Source organism: Cetorhinus maximus, chromosome 18 (genome assembly GCF_964194155.1).
Source record: "Cetorhinus maximus chromosome 18, sCetMax3.hap1.1, whole genome shotgun sequence".
Classification (NCBI taxonomy): domain Eukaryota; kingdom Metazoa; phylum Chordata; class Chondrichthyes; order Lamniformes; family Cetorhinidae; genus Cetorhinus; species Cetorhinus maximus.
In genome coordinates this window covers 88,207,851-88,221,579 of record NC_135896.1, presented here as the reverse complement: position 1 = coordinate 88,221,579, position 13,729 = coordinate 88,207,851, and the positions used below count along the sequence as shown (strand labels likewise).

The following is a 13,729-nucleotide window of genomic DNA, read 5'->3' as shown; positions in this document are numbered from 1 at the left end:
ACACAGCAAGTTCCCAAGAACACAGATAAACTGTGCTTATAGTGATGTTAGTTGAATGTTAAATATTGGCCAGGACAATGGTGAGAACTTCCCTGCAAACAAAGAAACTTTTTAGATAAAAGCTGAGCAAGCATATATATGAGCACTATAATGTAGTGACAGATATTGTGTTAACCTTGAACCAAAAAATTGGCACAGCCTATGTGTGGAGTTCTTTATTTATAAACGTCATTTATAAAATTACTATTCCTGTAGTCTCAGTATGGGAGCTAAACTAGCTTATCTTTTATCTCTGGAGGTTTTGACCAGCTTGTTCATTTGACCAGCTCGATCTGTTGAACAGTTGCGGATACTTGGTTTTAAATAACTGTAACTCAGATAATTCCAAGCCTGATAATTTAACATGGGATGGTTCTTTTAGCTCAAGTAGGAACTGACAGATGGCGAATGGGGGGGATTGCAGTGAATTTGGTATACATGAACTTTCATAATGCCTTTGAGAAGCTATTTACATGGGAGAGGATTGGAGAAGATTAAGTGATGTGGAATTAGGAGTAGGATTTGCTTGAACTAAACTTGAGTTCAAAATTAGTTGGAAGGGAGAAAACAGAGTGAGAGTTAATGGAAGTTTCTCAGTGCATGGGATTGGTAGTGATACTGTTCTGGAAACACTTTTATGAACTCTGTACAACAATGATTGAAGTATACAATAATGATTTGGGTATCTTTATAGACAGTAATAGATTTGGAAACTCAGTAAATAATCCAAGAGTCAAAGAAAGCCACATGGAAGACATTAAAGATGGACAAAGAAGTGGCAAGTGAAATTCAGTACAATCCTCACCATGTACGCTGTCATCACTTACCCTGGTTATGGGAAAGTCACAAACCATTTGCCATGACCATAGGCATCAATTACAAAGGCACACTTAAACTATATTCAGCTATTTCAGGCAGTTCAAGCAGCTGTTCACAGCACATTAAGGTGTGACTATATCCCACCACCATCCCATAGCCTCTAGAACATTGCCACTGTTGCAAGCCCTTCTTACTGGCATGCTGAACTGAATGCATTCTGGCTTCGTTTTAAATTTTGGAAAGAGATTGCATAGGCCAAATTGTTTAACTAATGAAAAAATTGGGCTAAAATATGATCCAATTACCAAAATTAGATTACAAATTCCAGCACAGTTTTAAGATGAGAGAGTAAATTCAACTTTCCCTCCTACACACAGCTTACCATTCCAGGGCTTTAATCTCAACAATGTTGATGGTGCAGGCTTCTGAATCATCCAGTGTATGTGATGAACAGAATTTTCCTGGACATCAAACAGAAAATGCTAGAAGTACTCAGCTGGTCAGCCGGCATCTGAAAAATGTTAGCGACATTGCTTGTGATTTTCACCTCTCCCTCACCTTTCGCAAGACCCATTGTGACTCTTCCCTTCCCCTATTCGACTTCTCTACCTGAGGATTTGAGAGGATAAGCTATCAACCAATATCCACTATAAACTCTCTGACTCCCACAGCTACCTTGATTACACTCCTCTTACCCTGCTTCCTGTAAGGACTGTAATCCGTTCTCCCAGTTTGTTTCCCTTGCATCTGTTCTGATAATACCATTTTCCATTCTAGTGCTTCCAATTTATCTTCCTTTTTCCTTTTAATCAAGGATTTCCCTTCAACATGGCTGACGGGGCCCTCAGCCATGTCCATGCTATTTCCCCCACCTTTGCTCTCACCCCTTCGCTCTGTTCCAGAACACAGGCTTCCCCCTTGTCCTCACTTTCCACCCCACCAGCCTCCACGTTTAATGAATCATTCTCCGCCACTTCCAGAATGATGCCAGTTCAAACATAGCTTCCTTTTTCCATTCAGCATTCCAAAGAGACCGTTCCTTCCGCGAGATGCTGGCCCACTCTTCAGTTACCTCTCAACAGCCCCTCCCCTTCCCATGGCACTTTCATATGCAAGCACAGGGATGAAATACCCACCCTTTTACTTCTTCCCATCATTCGAAAAGAGCATTTTCCAGGTGGAACAGGGATTTGCTTGTACTTTCAATTTAGTAGAATGTATTCGCTGCTCACGATGCAGTTTTCTCTATTTTGGGGGAGACTAAACGCAGGCTGGGTGACCACTTTGCGGAACACCTCCGTTTGATCTGCAATAGTGACCCTGAGCTTTCAGTTGTTTGTTATTTTAATGCTCCATCCCACTTCCATTCTGACCTCTGTTTGCTACACTGTTCTAATGGAGCTCAGCAGAAGCTTATGGAACACTTTACAGCCTTTTGAACTGCACAATTTCAGATCGTAACCACTGCTTCCATTCTTTTTGGACTGCAGTTGCTTGAAATAATTCTGTAATTTGCAGCTACTCTGGACCCCATCTTTGATTCCTTTACTTGTCCCATTGCCATCGCCTGTTGCTTTGCACCATTATCCCCTTTTGTCATTGAATCAGTCCTGCTTTCCATCCTATCATAGCACTTTCCTTTTGCCCTTTCTTCCCTGGCCACCCCTGAACCCTTCACTGCATCTGTACTTGCTTAAAACTTGTTACATCTCTTCTCCCAGCTCTGATAAAAAAGGCATCAATTTGAATCTTACTATGTTTTCCTTTCAACAGATGCTGCTTGAGCTACTGAATATTTCCAGCATTTCCTGTTTATGTCAGATTTCCTGCATCTCCAGTATATTGCTTTTGATTTCAGAATTATCTTCATTATTTATGCCTCCACTATTTCACACAAGCATTTGTTTGCTACACCATCCACCACTTCTAGCAGGTGAATTGCATTGACACAACCGTAAGTATTGGGAACTGTATTTAATAAATACAGGAGGTATTTTAATAACGAAATAAAATTAATAATTAGATAAATGAAAGCAGAGTAATATGGAGGAGCAGAGGCATTTATAAGTTCACAATATATTAAAAGCATCACCTGAAATGAATAAGTCCACAAAGAAAACTAAAGGAATACTGTTTTGTATGGCAAGTGATATAGAAAATAAAGGTCAAGATATAATAGTGAACGTTTATATAACTTTAGTAAGAATACATTTAGAATGTTGTGGACAGTAATAAGGCCTCACACTAAAGGAAGCGTTTTGAGGCAACATAGAGGATACAGTGCAGATTTACTGGTATCCTGTCTAGGTGTGAATATGCAAATACAGTTAAAGAACTGAAAAATTGGGGCTGTGTTTAGTAGAACAGGGGAGATTCTAAAGTGCTTTGATAGATGTGTTTAAAATTCTGAAGTGGTAGAAGTAGATAAAAACAGGCTGTTTTCAGCGATTGAGGGATCTAGAAATAGGAGGCATAGTTTATATGTTTAAATGTTAAGGGATTTAGGACAGAAGGTAGAAAATAATCATTTGTTTACACACACAGGATTGTGATTTTGTTGAATAAACTACCAAAGTTGGTGATTTTGAAGCAGAAGCCATTTCAAAAATGAAGAGCGGGCTAGATATGTGATTGAAGCAAAAGGGTGATAGCGGGATGGGGAACTGAGTGGCACATGGGATTAGGACACCAACATGGACTTGTGGAGCAAATAGGCTATTAGTGTGAAGGTATTACTGTTAAAGTATTACTGTAAAAGTGAAGGGATTCAGTGTTTGCTTAACCAGTCCATGTTGGTTTTTATCCTTCATGAATAGTAGTCCCAATTCCATGTGCCACCTGATCCCCAACCTGCTTTTTCCATGAACAAATAAAACATTGACTCAGATTTGCCGGAAGTCATGACTGTTAAATGTCAGCATTTGTGAGTCATTACTCCTCTGAAATTGACCACAACTTCTGGAGTTCACAAATGCATAGTTGAATGGGGAACCATCCAGGTTGCTGTCAGTAATTCTACAGTTCTTAAGAGGCCCCCCAGAATAAACTGACAAGAACTTCCACTGTTTCACTATTAGTCTTGCGTTTAAAAACGCTTGAAAATGCTACACCTTGTTGAATAAGGTGTAATTGTGTTTATAACAGTATGCTAAGTTCACAGTTACTACATTGCAGAACTAACTAGACAGCAGCCTGTTCTGGACTGGGTATTGTGCAATGAGGAAGGATTAATTAACAATCTTGTTGTGCGGGGCCCCTTGGGGAAGAGCGACCATAAAATGATAGATTTGTTCATTAGGATGGAGAGTGAAGAAGTTGAATCTGAAACTAGGGTTCTGAATCTAAATAAAGGGAACTACGAGGGTATAAGGTGCGTGTTGGGAATGCTGGATTGGGGAACCTTATTGAAAGGGTTGACAGTGGATAGGCTAATATTTAAGGAACGTATGCATGAATTACAACAATTATTCATTCCTCTCTGGCGCTAAAGTAAAATGGGAAAGGTAGCTCAACCATAGCTTACAAAAGAAATTAAGGATAGTATTAGATCCAAAGAGGAGCACACAAAATTGCCAGAAAAAGCAGCAAGCCTGAGGATTGGGAGCGGTTTAGAATTCAGCAAAAGTGGACAAAAAGATTGATCAAGCAGGGGAAAATGGAGTGTGAGAGTAAACTTGCAAGGAACTTAAAAACTGACTGTAAAAGCTTCTATAAATAGGTGAAGAGAAAAAGATTAGCGAAGACAAATGTAGGCCCCTTACAGTCAGAAATGGAGGAAATTATAATGGGGAACAAAGAATTGGCAGAAGAATTTAACACCTATTTTGGTTCTATCTTCACAAAAGAGGACACAAATAATTTCTCAGAAATGCTAGGGAACCAACGGCCTGGTGACAGGGAGGAATTGATGAAAATCAGTATTAGTAAAACAAAAAAAAATGATGCTAGAGAAATTAATGGGGTTAAAGGCTGAAAAATCCCCAGGGCCTGATATTTTACACCCCAGAGTACTGGAGGAAGTGACCCTGGAAATATTGGATGCATTGGTGGTCATCTTCCAAAATTCTGTAGACTCTGGAGCAGTTCCTACAGATTGGAGGATGGCAAATGTAACACCACTATTTAAAAAAAAGAGAGAAGAAACAGACCAGTTAACCTAATATCGGTAATGGGGAAAATGCTAGAGTCGATTATAAAAGACGTGGTAACAGAACACTTGAAAAGCATTAACGCGATTAGACAAAGTCAACATGGATTTGTGAAAGGGAAATTATGCTTAACTAATCTACTGGAGTTTTTTGAGGATGTAACGAGTAGAATAGATAAGGGAGAACCAGTGGATGTGATGTATTTGGATTTCAAGAAGGCTTTTGATAAGGTTCCACATAAGAGGCTAGTGGGCAAAATTAAAGTACATGAGATTAGGGGTAATATACTGGCATAGATTGAGAATTGGTTGACGGACTGGAAACAGAGAGTGGGAATAAATGGGTCTTTTTTCAGGTGGCAGGCGGTGACTAGTGGTGTACCGCAGGGATCAGTGCTTGGGCCCCAGCTATTCACGACATATATGAATGACTTGGATGAGGGAAGCAAATGCAATATTTCCAAGTTTGCTGAAGACTCAAAACTGGGCGGAGTTGTGAGGAGGATGCAAGAGACTTCAGGGCGATTTGGACAAGTGTGTGTGTGTGGGCAAACACATGGTTGATGCATATAATGTGAATAAATGTAAAGTTATACGTTTCGGTGTGAAAACCAGAAAGGCAGAGTATTATTTAAATGGTGATATATTGGGAAATGTGGATGTACGAAAGGATCTGGGTGTCCTTGTACACCATCAATAGAAGTAAATAGGCAGGTGCAGCAAGCAGTTAGGAAGGCAAATGGTATGTTGGCCTTCATTGCAAGAGGATTTGAATTCAGAAGTAGGGATATCTTACTGCAGTTATACAGGGCCTTGGTGAAACCACACCTGGAGTATTGTGAGCAGTTTTGGTCTCCTTACCTAAGAAAGGATATACTTTCCATGGAGGGAGTGCAGTGAAGGTTCACTAGGCTGATACCAGGGATGGCAGGACAGTTGCATGAGGAGAGATTGGTTTGACTGGGCCTGTATTCACTAGAGTTTAGAAGAATGAGAGGTGATCTGATTGAAACATATAAAATTATAACAGGGGTAGACAGACTGGATGCAGGGAGGGTGTTTCCCCTGGTTGGGGAGTCTAGAACCAGGGGCCACAGTCTCAGGATGCGGGGCAGGCCATTTAAGACTGAGATGAGGAAAATTTCTTCATTCAAGAGAGTGGTCAACCTGTGGAATTCTCTACCATAGAAGCCTGTGGAGGCCGGGTCACTGAGTATATTCAAGAAAGAAATTGATAAATTTTTGGATACTAGGGGATCAAGGGGTATGGAGGGAAAGCGGGAATATGTTGTTGAGATAGAGAATCAGCCATGATCATATTGAATGACGGAGCAGGCTTGAAGGGCCGAATGGCCTACTCCTGCTCCTAGTTTCTATGTTTCTATTACCAGACAGCCTCACTTGCCTGAAAGAGTAATTTTATATCTGTTGAATGTCAACAGTCTCCATTATGATTTAAAAAAAAAACACAGTTTTAAAGTATTTGTTTTTGTTTATACAAAAGCTTGTTTGCTGTTTTAGCTTCTACCTTAATCTCATGTATATGTTCCAGTTTTTTAAATTCTTTATCTGTACAATTTAAAATTAAAAGTGAAGCGATTCAGTGGTTTGCTGGCTGAGAGTACTTCAATGCAACTGGCTGATTATCCTGCTTGATAACAGCACCACTGTAGATGCTGGGGAATCCTCTTGACTTGGTGCTAGGTTCAAATTGATGTCAGGAAATGGGAAATCTACGCTGCATGGATTGCACGGTCTTTGTGGGCAGCTTTCTTCAGGATCAGCGGCAAGTGCCATTGCTTCACCGCTGACCATGAATTCCAACCCAATATGTTCTTGTCTGAATGCATTTGGCTTTTCCGTCATGCTTTCCATAGCCCTGCAGACAATTCTTGCAATTTGTATGGAGTTAGTCTGGGAGCATGCCTCTTACTGTAGCTTGTTTTTAAACTTCTGGGAGCAAATTTTCCTCTTTAGCACTCAGCTATGACGGCCTGGTGGGGCAGAAAGGCTTTTTCCTAATTTGGACTTGAGTTGCTTGTGACTTTCATTGAATAATTGTTACTGGATGGAAAATCGTGAGCAGCTTGTGCCCATGTTTATGATATGTGCTTTTGCTCTGTGCCCTGCCAAGCTTTTCTGCCTCGGTACTGAGCAGGATAGTCTGCCTCCTTATGATTTGTAATAGTGTTAGTGGAACCAGTAGTGAAGTAAGACAATAGGAAAATATTTCACAAAAGCATATTGCTGCAGGTGCTGCAAATCTAAAGTAAAAACAGAAATTGCTGGAAATACACAGCAGGTCAGGCAGCATCTGTGGCGAGAGAAAGAGAGTTAACATTTCAGCTCCAAGACCTTTAGTCAGAACTGGTTCATTGACCTGAAATGTTGTTAACTCTTTTTCTCTCTCCACAAATACTGCCTGTCCTGCTGAGACAAATATTTCATTTTTGTCACAACCACCTTTCTACCTCTCTTGCTCTTCATTCAGCCCTCATAATAATGTTATCAAACTTGCTGTTAACAAAGTTGAAATGGAAAGAGGAAAAATAGCTATCATAGTTAATTTAATGTTATTTTTCAACTGTAGACTGATGGTGAGACTTCCAATGATTTCCACTTGGGGTTCTTTTGTCATCACATTATTTGCCAATTTTCTTGTTGCAAAAGTTTGTATTGTACTACTGTGTACGTTGAAGTCTTGCTGGCTGCGCATTTATACTTCATTCCATCCTTGAATTAAAATATTAGCATCATAACAACAAGAACTGACATTTATATTGTGTCTTTAATATAGTAAAACGTCCCCAAGCGCTTCACAGGATAATTATTTATGAAAATTTGATACAGAACCACATAAGATGTTTAGATGACCAAAAGTTTGGTTAAAGAGAGTCTGACAGGAGGAGACAGAGGTGGAGAGGTATCGGGAGGGAATTCCGAGCTCAGGGCCAAGGCAGCCTAAGGTGCATCTGCCAATGATGGAGCGATGAAAATCTGGGATTATGGAATATTTTGGCAATTCTACTGGTATTTGTGAGAGAAAATGTTAGGACTTGTAACATTTTGACAGTAGTATGATTAAAAAAATGTTAGCAACACTCATTAACTGCAATAAAAACAGAAAATGCTGGAAAAACTCAGCAAGCCTGACAGCATCTGTGGAGAGAGAAACAGAGTTAACGTCTCGAATCTGTATGACTATTCTTCAGAGTTTTTCCAGCGTTTTCTGTTTTTATTTCAGATTTCCAACATCCACAGTATTTTGCTTTTAACTCATTAACTGCAGTTGGTATTCTGCACTGTTCTTTATACACCTGACTTGATAATTTTTACCCTCTTTTCTGCCTAGGCTTGTGGTAAACCAGCGCTAAAGCTAGTTGCTTGAAGATATGCACAAGTGGGTTGAGATGAGATTTCCTCTGATGTGCCCTTCCATATGAGAAGGTGTAATGTAGCACCTCCCCAAAGTGGCATTGCTGAGATCAGAAATTTATTAAATGGCAGAATGTGGCTAATAGATCTAATTTCACCACTCTATGACAATTGACTGTATTTAGCTAATCTTCCATAATATCTACTTTTAAAAGCTATAGCGACGGATAGGGTTTGAAATTGATCAGCAAGATCATTCATAATAGTTGTAATAAGTATATTAAAAATTAGATTTACTACACACTCTTCTTCCATTCTTTTTGGATTGAGCAGCAAATCTAATTCTCCTTATTGCCACATCTCAGCAGTAAATCTTTGATCAAGGATTTATGCTTTTGTAACATTTATTTCCATAGCTTGACTTAATCTTCTTAATACCTTTGGGTATCAGCTGAGCTGGTTAATTTTCATACAAATAAAATCCACAGCAACGGCATGTAAGTTAAATAACTATTTGTTATTATCTTGACTTTTTTCTGGTAATACATTGGTTTGTAGTGCATTATATATTTTACATCAATTTACAGCTTTTAATCTTTGGACATATTGAAATTAACAGGAGCAACTCAGAAAGAGAGGGTATTAAAGTTCTCTGATATAAGTAACAAAATCTGTTCCATTACAATGAACTTGAGTGCCACTTGGTGTAAAAATGCTACATTAGGGATGACCTGTGTAAATAAATAGCTATTTAACGTGACCGGAACAGAATTGTTCATTCTGTTTTTTGACTGAGTTGTTAATGCCTGTCTTGCTTACACCTGTCTTGCTGTGCCAGCCCAAACCACTGATGAGACGGTTACTTTTCGTCGTGAACGCAGTACGTTCAGGCGCCAAGCCGTACGGCGGCGGCACAATGCGGGGAGTAATCCCACCCCTCCAGCCTCGCTCATTGGATCACCTCTCAGGTATGACATGAAATGACCAAGCCAAATGCATGCCACAAATATCTCTTCCATTCTGTCATTTCCTCAGCTGTTTTTAAAAACTAGCATGCTCTGTGCCTTAAGGCTGTCAATGCATGACTTCATAAGCATGTTGGCTTGATGAAAATGCATGTTGTCCTCTGTGCATAAAATTTTGATGTTGCAGATCTTGGACCAAGATATAGCTTCTCCATTTTAAAAATGTCCTAACCATTATCTGGTGTTTGTTGTGACGCTCACCTAATGAATTGGAAAAATAAATCCTTTGTGCTTGCACTACAAGTTAGGCATTGTTAGTGTGGTTTTTCAATTCATAGTTGACTAAAATCTGCAAACCATTACCTTTTTTCTGCCCGTCTTCAGAAATGCAGTATACTGTACATGAGTTCAAGCACTTAAAATAAATCAAGTCTGCCCAAATACTTGATAAATTCTGATGAGTAATGAGTTTTTAATTAAAACTCAATTTTTATCAGTTCAGAATCTTGACTCTACACCTTTTATAATGTTGTTGCCAAAATGATGTTGCTTCCCTGTTTTTTGTATGAATTGTTCCAATGGAAGAAGTCGTGAGTTGGAACAGGAGCATGGCTGGGATTCAACCCAAGATGAGATCGGTGGAACGGTCCATTTTGCCAAAGGGGAGCAGCATAAATTTGACAAAATAGAAGGTGTGTTTTCAGGATTATAAACCTTTAAACATTAGTGTTTAATAAAGGCTCTATCCACTGCTGCTCAGAATTGTAAATATTTGCAATTAGTAACTTAGGGAAAGCATGATGTCACCATGCTCACTGAGTGGTTCCTGATAAATGATTTTCCAGTAAATGACCTGTGACGTGGGTTAATATGTAATTTATAGCCTTTCACAGAAAAAGAACTATTGCTAATTAGTATTTTAAATGTGTTACCACGTGAACGACAGCAGCAGAAAATTCTGGAGCAAAATTTTTAATTTCAACATCTGTTAAGAAATGTGCAAGTTATGCAATCTGTGAAAACCTAGCTATTTTCCCCTTCTCATTCTCCCTCCTCAATGATACTGGCAGCCCTCTGGTACTTCTCCCAAGTGACATCTGCAAGGTTGGACAATGAATCTGTGCAGACTGTTTAACATTGAAAGACACCGCAACTCAGTTTAAAAACAGAAAATGCTGGAAGCACACAGCAAGTCAGGCAGCACCTGAAGCGAGAGAAACAGAGCTAATGTTTTCAAGTCAACGACCATTCCTCAGAACTGGAAAATTTGAACATTTTTAAGCAAGTATAGAGCCAAGGAAAAGGAGAGCAAGGGAAGAACAAAAAGTAAATGTCTCTAATAATGTATGACAGTGAAACAATCTTGTTTTCACTTGACAGCCACATGCTTACTTTCCAACAGAATTCACTTAAGTAGTTGCCAGGAATAGGAACCATGGCTAATTTCCCCTCTTCACCACCTCCCCCTTCCCCACCTGCCCACATGCAGGTAAATCATTACTACCCTGGCTGACGTTAACTAAGCACAGACTGGCAGTCAAACATGAGACCTTCTGGTCTATGTGGTTTAGATCTACGCCAGTTGATGCTTTTACCCACCAATGCATTCAAGAGGGCTACATGACCTAGCTGTTTGCTTATCATCACACAGATTTCCCCTCCATCCCATTTACTCTTTATTCTTCACATGATACACTATTCCTAGCTGAAAACCTTTGAAGCCTTCACCACTACATCCCTGAAACTGGCATTTAAAAGTTGGAGATGTGAGAAATTGAATTACCTAGGCTTGCATGTACTTTTATTTCCCTGCACCATTTCTCCAAGTATTCTGGCTAAGACTCGGACTTGCTAGAGTCAAGTTTATAAATCCATGGCTGACCACTTTCACCAGAACACCTGGCACAGTAATATAATATGCCTGCCACCTCATAGCCACATACTTTGTTTAACTTAAACATTTTAGATTTTGTAACCAAATTAAAACAAGAGGCCAGTCTTTTTGTGCAAGCAGAGCAACAATTGCAATCTTGAAGCTGGATCATTTTAAGCTTTTCAGTATCTCTCTTTTTAATCTGTAAACTCTTGGATTTGTTTTGACCTGTGTTAACAAAATTGCATATGTACAAAACAATTATCGGATTACATATTTGTACTCCACGAACAGCTTGATTTTATTTTTAGGGAGGATAAGAGATAGAACTTAGTCTTATAGACTCAGACATTTACAGCACAGAAGGAGGCTATTCAGCCCAGCGTGTCTGTGCTGGTCAACAAAGATCTGACAACACTAATCCCATTTTCCAGCGCTTGGCCCATAACCCTGGAGGCTGTGGCAATGCAAGTGAATATCTAAATACTTCTTCTGTTACAAGAGCTTTTGACTCAAGCACCCTTTCAGGCAGAGTTCCAGACTCCCACCACCCTCTGGGTGAAAACGTTTCTCCTTAACTCCCCTCTTGGCCTTCTACCTCTTCCCTTAAATCTATGCCCCCTGGTTATTGACCCCTCTACTCATTGAAAAAGTGCCTTCCTATCCTCCCTATCTATGCCCTTCATAATCTAATACACCTCTATCAAGTCCCCTCTCAACTTTCGCTGCTCCAAGGAAAACAACCCCAGCCTATCCAATCTTTCCTCATAGCTCAAACCCTCCAACCCAGGCAGCATCCTTGTAAATCTCCTCTGCACCCTCTCCGGTGCAATCACATTCTTCCGATAATGTGGTGACCAGAACTACATGCAGTACTCCAGTTGTGGCCTAACCAGCGTTTTATACAGCGTCTTCTTTAAAATAGAAGCTCAACAGTGGGGAAGGAGGGTTCAGATGCATGATGCAGTACCCAGATGGAACTAGCTTGATGGACCAAATGTCCTTTTCTCACTTCCAATTTCCTTATCTTAATGGAAAACTTTGTACAGTACAATGGAATTCACGATGGATCTAGTTCTCTTTATAGACTTTGTTACATCTTCGTGCCTGTTCACATTCAAATAATTTCTTAATTTAATCAGAACCGTTTAATTTAACCGCAGCAAATATCTTTAGTATTAAAAATTCAGGGAGATGGGAAACAATTTTATCAAAAGAAAGTTCCTTTCCATGAAACACTTTTTCAAAGATCAAGAAGCTGCTACTTGTTCTGGACAATCCTGAAGCCAGAACTTGAAAAATTGAAGTCAACTGATTTTTTTTTTTGTAAATCCTTCTTTGTAGGAAAGAAATTTTACCAAATATTTATAAAGGGAATTGTACTGAATTGTAACTCTTGAGCCATTTCAATTGAACGATTCAGAGAATCAGTGATTTGAGTGGTACAACATCCTGCAAATTTCTACACTGACTGCAAGTAGCATGATTTGCTGCCTGAGTTCCAGAACTTTACATTAAAAGAGCTGGAGACAGTTAAAACGGTGGCTATGGAGTGGATCTGAGATAGCAAAAATCACTTGACTTAGTGATGATCATCTGAAAAATAGTCAGAATATTTAATTCATGAGATTTAACTTGGGTAAAAATAATAATCCAAATAAATAATGCTTTTAAAAAAAAAAGACAGGAAAGGAAGAGTTAGTTCATCAAACTTTTCCTGCCTTGACATGGTGCAACCTATATGCATAATCAGCCCAACTGACTACACTCCCTCGATCATACAATCTTTGGGAAAGGTTAAAAAGATTTACCGAAGCTGCACATAATCATAAATCATCTCGGACCTATACATAGTACTTGTTGGAAATGACACCTTTCAAGTCAAAGAATGGCAAAAACTCAGTTAACATTTAGTACGTATGGTGAAACCTGATTAAGATTCAAGTGGACAGTATTATACTTGTTTCTGTGTGCTTGTTCAATATGTATCAGAAGTCTGCTATTCCTGATTGATGTTGCATGTATATATTTCCAAATCATATCTGTCTTATTATAAGTGGAATAAGTTAGCTTTGCAGAGATGCACGTTTTAAAAAAAAAATATTTTTATAAGCAATGGGCAATTAATAAGTAACCCAGTGCCATTGTATTTTTGGGAGATGCTGTTGTTAGCCTTGGGAGTGTATGATGCATTATCCAATACCCTACCTCACACGTCTATGGAATACCAAGGGGACTTAAGCTTTGCTTATCCTCTATAATTTGCTGTTTAGAACCCCATTCAAATTTAAAGCTAAATTAATCCTTTTCTCTTCCCTCCAGCTTTTATAGCTCAGGTTTGGGGACAAAACAGTTTATATTATGCCCATAGAATTTATATTGCAACATACAAATAAAATGCAAATTTTAATGGACTTTGCATGTTTTGAGTATCTTAGTTGTTGGTTTAATGAAGATTTAGAAAGCCAACAAGCCACAAGATTCATCCATTCATATTCAGACGTTGTTCTT

General features: G+C 39.1%; 1 protein-coding gene across 6 annotated transcripts in view; it reads left to right on the top strand.

Moving 5' to 3' along the window:
• The window catches only part of pcnx1 (pecanex 1), a 297,449-nt gene that overhangs the window by 136,774 nt on the left and 146,946 nt on the right, over nt 1-13,729 (top strand). For 3 of the 6 annotated variants that reach the window (XM_078563129.1, XM_078563128.1, XM_078563133.1), the window contains one exon: nt 9,219-9,348. The exons of 1 other annotated variant lie outside the window; for it this stretch is intronic. In XM_078563129.1, coding sequence (XP_078419255.1) covers nt 9,219-9,348 — 130 coding nt within the window. Of the gene's footprint in view, nt 1-9,218; nt 9,349-9,930; nt 10,038-13,729 lie in introns of all 6 variants that reach the window. 2 more of the 6 variants (XM_078563131.1, XM_078563130.1) reach the window with 2 other exon arrangements.